Source organism: Triticum aestivum, chromosome 1A (genome assembly GCF_018294505.1).
Source record: "Triticum aestivum cultivar Chinese Spring chromosome 1A, IWGSC CS RefSeq v2.1, whole genome shotgun sequence".
NCBI classification, from domain to species: Eukaryota; Viridiplantae; Streptophyta; class Magnoliopsida; order Poales; family Poaceae; genus Triticum; species Triticum aestivum.
In genome coordinates, this window is record NC_057794.1 from 511,817,412 (window position 1) to 511,828,918 (window position 11,507).

Consider the following 11,507-nt stretch of genomic DNA (forward strand, 5'->3'; position numbering starts at 1 on the left):
GTTGTGCGCGATAGCGTTTTTCAGTGCGCGCCTAAAACTTTTTAGCGCTACAGTATCTGTTGGAGCTGTTGGGCGCCCAAAAAAATTAATTTATAATGCATGGAGCTCTTTTTGGATGCCTGTTGGAGATGTTCTTAGACTCGAAGAAGAAAGAAGCACGCAACATCGAGCCTCATCATGTGGTTCTTGTTTTTTTGTCTTGCTTTTCTAGTCAAAATTTGATGATCTATTCTCATGTACCAAAAATTAATGATGAAAAAAATTATGGACTTGCAAAGAAAAGTGTAGGCGAACAAGATGCGGCCGGGATGCGTCCGCGCGTTGGGCGCACGGCCACCGCATCCTAAAAACTTTCCGGACACGACCCCATTGCCCTACCAAACTGACAAAATTCATGTAAAACCGACGTCCATTTAAGGTTCGTGCGCTGGAGTTGGCCTAAGAGCAGGTGACAGACACTAGTAGCAGGGAAATGGAAATACAGAACATATTAAGCGGTCGGTGTTACAGGATTTAGAAACGGATTGAAGCACAGGGTCACAGGGAAATGCCACGATGACGCTAGATCTCAGCAGAGCGCGACGTACTAGTGTCGCCGCCGGCGACGGCCTCCCTTGTCCCCATCAGATCGTCGATAGGCCTGCGCAGATCACAGGACGACGACCCGCCGTCCAACACGGCCGCGCGAGCCTTCACGGCGAGCTCCAGCGCTCGGCCCCTCGCCGCCTCCCCCGTCCCACCGGGCTCCAAGAATCTCGCCACAGCCTGCGCCACCGCCTCCGCCGGCACGGTCTCCTTCTCTTCCTCCTTCGTGCTCCGCGCCCCGCTCCACACCTTCTCGCCGATCTTCAGAACGTCCGTGACCAGCCTCTCCTCGATGAACTGGTCGAACACCAGCGGCCACGTCAGCATCGGCACGCCGGCCGCCGCCGCCTCAAGCAGCGAGCTCGACCCACAGTGCGTCAGGAATGCCCCCACAGCCGGATGAGCCAGGATTGCAGTCTGCGGGGCCCACCCTCTGACGAGCACCCCCCTCTTCCCGACACGCTCCTCCCACCCTGCCGGCGGTGCCCACCCCTCGGCCCTCAGCACCCACAGGAACGGCTTGCCGGAGGCTTCCAGTCCAAGAGCCAGCTCCCAGAGCTGGTCTCCAGAGATGGAGGCGTAGGTGCCGAAGCATACGTACACCACCGAGCATCTTGGCATCGAGCCTAGCCAACGGATGCATGGTGACTCGCCGGCGCTTGCCCCGGCCGGTGGCAACGGCAGCGACACTGGCCTGACGAAGTAGGCGCGCTTGACGTGGCCGAGGCGCGCGTACAGCTCGCAGTACTCGCTCTCCAGGTCCATGAACGTGTTGACGACTACTCCGAAGCACCTGGCTTGCCCCGCCATGATCGGGCTGCTGAATCCGTCGTCTTTCTCCTGGTACCTCAAGAACTCCGGCAGTTCGGCCCTCGGGATCCGTATTTCTGGGCCTAGAAAACTTGGCACAGCCACCTCCTGGCAACCAGAGTCGCCGTCGACTGTAACTGTACCGCCGAGGTGGTGCATCACAATGTTCGAGAAGGGTCCGATGACACTGAACGTAATGCACGGCAGGCCGAGCTCGCCGGCGATGATGGAGTTCCAGAAGAAGTGGACGTCGGTGAAGACGGCGTCAGGGGAGAGCTCCCTGACGAGTGCCTCCTGCGCGGGCCGCGTCAGCGCCTCGTCGATGGCCGCGGCCTCGATGCGCCACGCGTCGGCCCCGGCGGTGGAGAGGTTCTCGACGCCCGGCTTGAGGCCGCCCACCTCCGGGAAAGGGTAGGTGGCTATCCGGACGGCTCGACTCGCCATGGAGTGGCCGTGCCGGTCGAGAGCCGACCGAACGACCGGGACGTTGGCCGGGGTGACCGCCACCCTAGGCTCAACGGTGCCCGGCCTGGCCGCGGCCAGGCGGACGGCGAGGTCGGTGTGGGGGGCGATGTGGCTGGTGGCGAAGAAGGGCACGATCAGGATCCGCAGCTTCTCGCCGTGCTCTCGCTCTGTCGAGGCCATTTTCTTGATGCTGCTTTGGAGTGCTCCTGAAATTGGAATGGTGGCGTCAGCTTTTGTAGCATTAGCACGGAACTGAAGCTCGTGGTTTGCGACGTCGATGCCAAAGGAGACGCGAATCCCAACTATTTTTTTTAGAGGAAAAGGGCTTTTCGGCCCGGCTCCATTTGTATTACCAAATGAAACCCAGAACCACCAATATATTCGTTACAAGCACGCGAGGGGATAAACAGCACACACGCTGCCCCAGCAAATTCAAATAATAGAGCCTCAAAAAGGGCAGAATTTGTGAAACTCAAGCCACTAAAGCAACTAGAGCTAAAAGAGATAAACGCTAGTCTCAGAAGGAACTAACAACCAACCCCCGGCAACCAGCAAAGAACATAGTCACTGGATCTCGAGATCTTCACGATTTAAGTAGCACCTCCGAGCATTGCCTCAGGCCTAACCAGGGTCTGGCCACATTAGAAGTGGAGGGGCTCGCGCTTTCTGTTTCAGATTTCTCACCAAGTACATCACCCTTTCTTTGACAGGGCCAGAGCATCGAACCATCCAACTGCCGAGAGTACAAGCAGTTTTCCTTCACAGAACCTGCATCCCAAGCCAGGGTACATGATTGAAACAAATGTCATTACGATATTTCCATAGCGACCATAGGACAGCAGAATGTAACATGCAGTCCGCTGGGTGATTTTTGTTATTAAACCACCAGGCCATTATGTCTTGAACGGACATTCCAGCTCGCTTCTTGGATATATCAGAGATCACTCTCCACAGTTCTATCGCAACGACACAGTTAAAAAATAAATGATCTACAGATTCAGATTCACCACAGAAAAGACAGATAACATCCTCTACCTGCTGTCTTTTTTGCAGATTATCTCTTGTTAACAGTTTGTTTTTGGCCATAAACCAAAGAAAAATCCGAATCCTCAGGGGGACATTTATTTTCCAAATAACTGTTAAGTTACCCGGCTGAATCCCCCTAAAATTAATAATGTTGTATAAAGATTTAACAGTATAAACTCCTTTAGCTTCATAGTTCCAGAGGATGGTATCCTCCTTATCCTCCAGAACAACATCACGAATGCGACTAAATAGATCATGCCAAATGGCTAGCATTTTTTGGTCAAAACACCTCCTAAAAGTAATTTTCAGGTTAGTGCCATCCCATACTTCACTAATGGAAGCATCATGATCATTGGTAATACTATATAACTCCCAATACTGGGTAGCAAGGGTGGTATGCCCAATCCATTGATCTTCCCAGAATCTAATGCTATTGCCATTACCCACTATCCAAGAATATCCCATTTTAGTGGCTTTAACAGCCCACAGGATCCCTTTCCAGAAGGCGGAAGCACCATTACTAGAACAGGTAAAAATGTTAGGGATGCGAGTTCTATATTTGGCATCAATTACTTGCTTCCAAATCTTGCCCTCATCCTGGAAATATCTCTTAATCCAGGAAGCTAAGAGGCATAAATTCATGTCCGCAATGTTAGGGATGCCTAGACCTCCATGCTGCTTTTGTAGGGTCACATTGCCCCAGGCAGCCAAGTGATATTTATGATGACCCTCATAGTCATCCCAAAAGCAGTGAGCTAGTTGGGAGTTAATTAGCTTTATAGCCCACTTTGGAAATTTAATAATCCCCATAAGATAACTAGGAATAGTAGAAAGGCGGGTCTTCACTAATGTGAGTCTCTTGCCAGAAGACAGTAATCTCCCTCTCCACCCCGCTCCTCTTTTGATAATTTTATCAATAGTAGGTTAGAGCTCACACTTTTTAAGCTTTCTGTGATGGAGGGGGCTCCCAAATATTTAATAGGAAACTCATTAATCTTGCACCCAAGGATTTGAGCAAAAATGCAAATCCCAACTACTCCGGTACCTGTAAAATAATGGAGTCAATTTGGGTAGCGGTAGCACTGAACTGAAGCGCATCGATGCACGCTGCTAGCACATGAATGCTTGACTGTTTGAGCGGCGATGGAGGCCCCAGCAATAAGCTCGAGATATAAAATACTTTGGCCCTGGATCAATGGGTTAGAGTTAGTTTGGGTTAGTTTGAACTCATCTAACCCAAAAAGATCCAAACAGAAGGATTAGTTTGGGTTAGATGCATCTAACCCATCTAAAAAAACTAACCCATACAAGAGGTGTTTATTTGGGTTAGTTCTTCTTGGGGTCATTAAAAAATATTTTTTTCTCTCGCTCTCCCCGCAGCAGATCCCTCTCTACTTCCTCGAAGCTTCTCCTCTTCTCCCTTCCTCCCTCTCGCACCGCCTGTGAAGACGCCTCGCCGTATTCACGCTTCATCTAACCCTTCCATCCAAACACCTCTTTGATTAGAATTAGTTCAGGGTTAAAATCTAATGCTAACCTTTAACTGAGTTAGAGTATCCAAACAGGGCCTTTGGTGCACAGTCACTCAAGCTCTTTGTTCACGTGCATCGTGGAATTACATACACCAACGGTTGACACGCAACATGCAAAAGGGGACAAGATTGCATGGGCAAATCAGACAGTACTTTTTTTTCAGAGTACGTCTAGACGTATCATAGCTTCGTAGAACGCAAAATTATCTATATCAATATAAAAAAATTCAAAGAAGTAGATCCAACAAATCCCGATCATTAAATCCGGTCAATCCAGCGACTCAAACTACTTCAATGATGAGCGCTCAACACGTTTAGCGTGCAGTTAAAATCATACCAAATATTAATGTCAATGCTAATCACATAGTTAATACTCAAATAATATCCTACCTAATATTTAAGTGTAATTAATATATTACCTAATATCAACGTGCATTGCACGTACACATTTACTAGTAAATACAAAGAACACTATCCCTCGTTGTGAACAACGAACGTAGCACGAACACCACACCCAAGCAATTCCGAAGACAACCACTAACGACCAAACAAAAACTACACAGCAGAAGAGCTTGTTCTAACTGAGCACAACACTGCGTATCAACCAACGTCAGACACCTCTGAAGACCACCAGCTTCCACAAAACTTCGCTCGTCGATGCACCATCCACCCTGAATGCTTGAGAGGAGGTGGCGAGTGGATGACAGGACTTGATCAACTCCGAGGAATACACCGTCATGGACACACTGGCGACGGGCGTACATTACGCCGTCGAGGATCAATATAGGACCGCGGTGAACACCGGAGGAGAGTAACGAGGAACCAAGCCGTGGCTCCAAACAGAATGCTCCCGATAGCAGAGCGACGTCGAGGACACCGCCATTGTGCCGATTCAACACCAAATCGAGGCTTTCTCCCGGAGACAACCTCCAACTCCAAGCGAGGGATGAAAATGTTGAATTTCCCTCGGCGACGCCTCCAAGGAGGGGTATGACACCCACGGGCGCCATCGCCGCCGGCTAGGCAAAAGCCGTGCAAGATTTTCATCCGAGTTCCGCACACCTCCACACCTCGCGGTTATTGGCTAGCACCGTCCACGTTCCTTTGTACCACCGCCACTTCAGCACCACGCCATCGTAGCCGCCGGCCGAGGGCCGTCGGCAAACTACATGGCAGAGAGGAACTTGGCCCAACCAACCGCAACAACCCGACAAAGGAATAACATCCACCAACCACTCCAGCAAGGGCTAGGACCGCCCGTGACGACTGTCACCTAGACCAAGGGACAACCTTGCGACGACCCAGCACCAAGCCACGGATAACTCTCATGTGGTCACCACCGGGACTGCTGCTCGCTGCATAGACACGGAGTAACCGACCACTCGTTGCTCGCCAGGAACTCTATCCTAGTCGAGCCAGCATAGTGTTGCGGCCCACCTGACCTGCAACTCGCGCCGTCGCCTCCAGAGCACGCCAGTCCGTGCCGCCCCACCGCCGCTTTCCCTTGCCAGACACCCGCTCCACCACGCGTCCTGCCGTGTACCGTCCCGCACCACGCCAAACCACCACAAGTTGCCTGTACCACCACGGTGCCCAACGCCCGTGGAGGCGCGACGCCACCCGGCCTATTGGCTGCAGCAACCAAGGCCTGATCGGCCAGGTGCAGATCCAGATCGTGTCGGACCAGGACGGGACCAAGCAACAGTCCGCCGCGACCACAGACACCATCACCGAACGCGGCACACACCACCGCTGTCGCCATCACGACGAACCTCCACTGGACCATCGCAGCACCTCACTGCCAAGAGCACCCGTCGAAAGCACCGCACCATGGCCAGAGAGGAGGGCAGCCGCGCCAGGGGGGAGGGGGGAAGGGACGAAGGAGGCCGACGGCAGGGATTTAGGGTGCCCCACGTGTCGCCTCGAGAGAGGGATGCGGAGTCGGGGTAGCCTCACACCAAAGGAGGGACCAAAGGAGAGTACTTTGAGAGATAGTACATGTGACCCCGCAAAAAATAAAAGAGAACTATATGTTGCACAAAAATTATATGGGTCCGTCAAATGCTTATCTGACTAGACTTTGTTATGTGCAGATCTAAGTGAAATCAACTCATTTGTGTGGTTCCTTTTACCTCTCCATCATTTTTTTCTTCTTATTTTCGTTTCTCGTGCATATTTTTTATAGGTGTGTTGTTTTTGTTTGTCTATTGATGCAGCCTTTGTCTGTTGGACAGAGCTTTTGAGTTTTTTTTACTTTGTATTTGAACATTTAAAAAAAAGAATTTCTCCTAGCTAGTGTGCTTTACTTTGTCTTGTGTTTTTTTCTCTGAATCACCCGAAAGAAAAAGTAGACTATATTTACACACACACATTTGGACAAAAAATAGAAGAAGAATACAAAAGAATGGAAGAAAAAATCACAAAAAGGAAGCATACTGGGTCAAAAGAAAACATAATGAGAAAGTACTAGAATCTCGTGTTTTGTTGTCACGGTCGCGGTCACGTTGAGGGCGTGTAGTTGTGAATGCAACATTTGCAGTTGCATGTCTAGTTGTGGACATGCAACTGCTCACGCCCCGACAAAATGACACTTCTGCAATCGCTCGCACCCAAACAAACCGAGTGGCAGTCGCTTTGAAGGTGTGTTGTTGCAGTCGGGGCCAACACTTGTTGTTGTGTGTCTACTGGCGAAACATGCAACGCCCCCTCCCACCCCTCTCGTTCCCGGCAACGTTGCTTCCGCATCACCCACCCTCCACCACCTGCAAGTTGCAATCGAGGGGCAACACTTGCAGTTGCATGTCCAAAGGGCCCGGTTAGTTTTGCTGCTAAGATTTTAAACAACAGACTTCAAAATTACATGAAAAAATTGAAACATTTCTTTAGTTTCTCAAATATCCAGTGATATTTGCAAACCTAGGACCTAAACAAAATAATCCAGAAAGAGAATGTTAAACATTGCCTTCCAAGTACCATTTCTAAGTTATTTATTTTGCCCTTCTGGTCTATCGACCAACTGCGTCAGCCCTCTCTTGTTGAAACTGGTGATGCTGATGCAAACCAACCTCCTCTGGCCCTCATTCCATCCCAAACAAGCATCATAAGATTCTATTACCCACTCAATGAAACAATATGAGAGCTTGGTGGACAAGACGTCCAAGGTAGGAGGGAATATCTCGATGTGTGCAGTGGATAATGCATGTTGCAGTTCTACTTATCCATTAATCATCCTTAGTTCCTACTGCCTCCTATGCCCACACCTTAAATTTCAAACCCCTATTGTGCAGAAACCACTCAATAATAAACGAACTACAAACACATAATATCACTGCAGAGAAGCTATTCATCTTTGGCTCAGTGAAGGCTTGCCCCTTACAAAAGACTTAGGCAAGTGGTAGGTGTAGTGACATGAGGTCATTGGTTCTTTGCTAGGTCAATCGCTAGGAATTCCTTAGTTATGAGCTTGGTTCTCAAGTAGGTAAGACCTATAAGACCTTTTAAGCAAATGATGAATTTGGTCTGCTCGTTTCGTCTCGATAGGTCAGAGACAATGGCATAACTTTTAAAAATGATGATTTTTATGACCTTGTTTGTCCTCGGCTAGGTGAGCCTATTAGGAGAAATAGCAATTAAAATGTGCATTCTCCTTTCTGATGCAATTTCTTCACCAAGTCATTGTTCCACTTCTTATTTCCCAATTCAACAAGTTATAATTTGTGCTAGAGATCAAGCCTATATACATTTGTGCTAAATATCATGTTTGACAATAACTATCAAGAAATAGATCATCCCAACAACTATATCACATTTTGAAAGAAATATCAGAACACAACTTAGTTTGTACGGCTATGTAGCAGGTGCTCCTACTAGCAACTTTTTCTTTAACTCAGTTCTGAATACTTAAGAAATGGTGGCCACGATGAGCCAACGGCGAAGAGGTATACTTATGAGTGTTATAATCTCAAACTTTATAACAACTGATTTTTGCCATTTGCCGGCACACGGAACTTTCATTACCCATTGGTTAACATTGCCTATCATGTTCTGAAGATGTTATGCAAATGCGGCGTGAATTACAAAATCACATGTTGCAGCAGCACCGCAACCATTCAGAGTTTCAGGTGATTGGCACGATAGAAGAAATGTGGCGTGCAAATAATATATGTAGATCACAAATGTTGTCCAGTTTGCTCTGCCAGCGTCAGTGCATCACTCGTGTGATTTTCATAGTTTGTGGCATGGCGCCATTAGCAACAGCTCGAATTTTACACACAACCCATTCAAATGTGGGATACTAGATCTCCCCAACGACTGTGGATACCTCAACTTGATCGGTCAAGCTAGATCTCCCGTGTTTCCATCAGATTGTTGATAAGCATGTGCATATCATTGTACGATGACCTTCCGCCACGGCGGCGTGAGCCTTCACAGCGAGCTCCTGTGCTCAGCCCCTCGCCGCCTCCCTTGCCCCCTGGGGCTCTAACAACCATAGGACTTGGCCATAGGAGGGGGTGGAGTATTTACACAAAACTACCAACCTTGACGAAAACTACCACTTTAGGAAACCTAGCAAAATACTACCCCTTTAGGAAGCACATGAGTATTTGGTGCCAGTTCTTTGGTGAAGCAATGGTTGTGTGTGTTGGTGTTTGGCTGGTTTATGAGTTAGTAGAGTGATCCAACTGTGAAACCTGGCAAAGCATGAGGGTTCGAAAACTTCGCATATCCTTTATGAGATCATGTTGGGTGGGAAACTAATGAGATGACACATCTATGTGCGAAGCAAGCTTGCAAGAGTAGGAGAAGATGTCTCTGACTTAGTTTCATTCATTGTTCCCGGCAGTGGCGAATCTATGGATTAAATGGAGGGTAGGCTCAACTCTAATTATGTCATTGAGATGGGCTGGGAAGCGGCCGATTTGCTGCGCTGGCCTGATCGTTGGTAATAAAAAAGAAATTACTCCTGTTGGAGGGCAGGCTCAAGCCTGTTAAAGCATGTCTAGTAGATTCATCCCTGTTCCCGTTATACCGTGTACAAAAACGATTGTATTCCCATTGTTTAAATCAATAAAATTTGTGATTAAAAATTAGTTATTTAAACCAAAGCGAGAGAAATGCATAGTGGGAAGCTAATGGAGCAAGCAGCAGTAGTTTGCAAAACAATTGTCCAGACGCCAAACGGCTTCTCATCAAACGTATGTGTCACTTTTCTGTGGTTGTGTAACACGGGCCTAGTTTCTTGTATAAACTCAAGCATGTGGAGCAGTAAAGGCGACATGCCATGTATTCCTACTATGTGTTCAGAGAAACCAAATGCAATATTTTCAGAGCAGGTTAATTGGTGAAACTTTAAGAGAGCGGCATTTCGGTGCCCGGGTGCATCTGCACCCGGTCGAAAAAAAATTCGTAAAAAATCCAGAAAAATTCCAAAAAAAATTTGGATGGTAGACAATTTGATGCGTGAGGTACGCTTCAATTTTCAAAACATTTGGACTTCTATGCAACTCTCAGCAAAAAAGACAAATCAGACCTGAACAATGCATATTTTTACAGGCCCTCGATTTGTCTTTTTTGCTGAGAGCTGCACAGAAGTCCAAATGTTTTGAAAATTGGAGCGTATCTCACGCATCAAATTGTCTATCACCCAATTTTTTTATGATTTTTTTGATTTTTTCTAGTATTTATTTTGATTTTTTTCGTGAGTGCAGGTGCAGATGAGCTCGGGCTCAGATTCGAATTTTCCAAACTGAGAGCGGCGTTTCGGTGCCCGGGTGCATCTGCACCCGGTCGAAAAAAAATTCGTAAAAAATCCAGAAAAATTCAAAAAATTCCAAATTTTTTTTGGATGGTAGACAATTTGATGCGTGAGGTACGCTCCAATTTTCAAAACATTTGGACTTCTATGCAACTCTCAGCAAAAAAGACAAATCAGACCAGAACAGTATATGAACAGTGCATATTTTTATGAATTTTTTTGATTTTTTCTAGTATTTATTTTGATTTTTTTCGTGAGCGCAGGTGCAGATGAGCTCGGGCTCAGATTCGAATTTTCCAAACTTTAGCTTATAATAACTCTCGAGTTGTTACACATGTATGGCTCTGCTGACTTTTTATAAATACTTACCCTGACCTTCATGTATTCCAACATCTTGTAGTCAAACTGAAGCATTCCGGTGGATGATGTTGAGAAGTGATTCAGAAGGTAACGGTGAAGAATAAAATGTGATGTTGGAACGGCCTAAGCGTGATCTCTTGGGAATAAGACGCATTATGAATCAGAGTTCGAGTAGCAGGGATAACTGAGGTGCTGAATGAGCCTGGGTAATGTTTTGGTGTGCCGATAGTTGTCAGAATTCAAGGTGCCATCGAACAACTGTGCTTCCTTCGTCATTAGAGCTATGGTCCAAATAGAAAAATTCCTTTCAAAATTTAGGACAGACCCCTGGATACACCGGCAGAGCTTCAAAGAGCTTTACCCGGACCTCTTCAAGCAGTGCACTCTCCAGACTATGACCATAAAAACCGCCGTGCAGAATGACAAATGGACGCGAAAATGCTTCAGGGATTACACCCACGAGCCTCCCCACCCCACCCCTGCGGGCTGTGGCCTTGCCCCTGGCCTCCCGGCGCTCGGAGTACATCTCAGGTCTCCAGCACTCTGGTGGTCGTCAGATTTGAGGTCGCCCATTGCCAAATCTCCAATTGATTTAGAGTTTGTTCTTTGTTGTGCTATCCACTGTCCAGAACATGAATCGACAACCATATAGTACAAATAATTTTGCACATCATTTGTGTTCAACTATGTCATTATGTTTGATAAAAGAAAGTTATTATTGCAAAATTATTGAAGAATGAAGAGGACCATGGACACTGCTTTCGTAGATATGCTATGAAGATATAAGCATACATGATTTCTATGTGGGATTATTAATTAGTTAAGAACATTCATATATCGTAGATGTCAAAAAAAAAAGGAAGGACTACCCTGACTTCAAATCCTAGATCCGCCACTGCCTTCATCCATTGGCTAACATCGCCTATCATAATCTGCGGATGTTGTGCAAATGTCGCCTAGATTACAAAATCAAA

The 11,507-nt window shown here is 47.2% G+C and overlaps 1 protein-coding gene across 1 annotated transcript; it reads right to left on the minus strand.

The window, feature by feature from the left end:
- Positions 1 to 469: 469 nt before the first annotated feature.
- LOC123166718 (UDP-glycosyltransferase 73C4-like) lies at positions 470 to 2,106 on the minus strand. The gene has a single exon (XM_044584540.1). The coding sequence runs from the start codon at positions 2,038 to 2,040 to the stop codon at positions 562 to 564; it is 1,479 nt and encodes a 492-aa protein (XP_044440475.1). The 5' UTR covers positions 2,041 to 2,106; the 3' UTR covers positions 470 to 561.
- Between the last annotated feature and the right edge of the window lie 9,401 nt (positions 2,107 to 11,507).

Bases quoted from the DNA above. Each gene is read 5' to 3' on its own strand.
- LOC123166718 (XM_044584540.1), bottom strand. From the start codon at position 2,040: ATGGCCTCGACAGAGCGAGAGCACGGCGAGAAGCTGCGGATCCTGATC.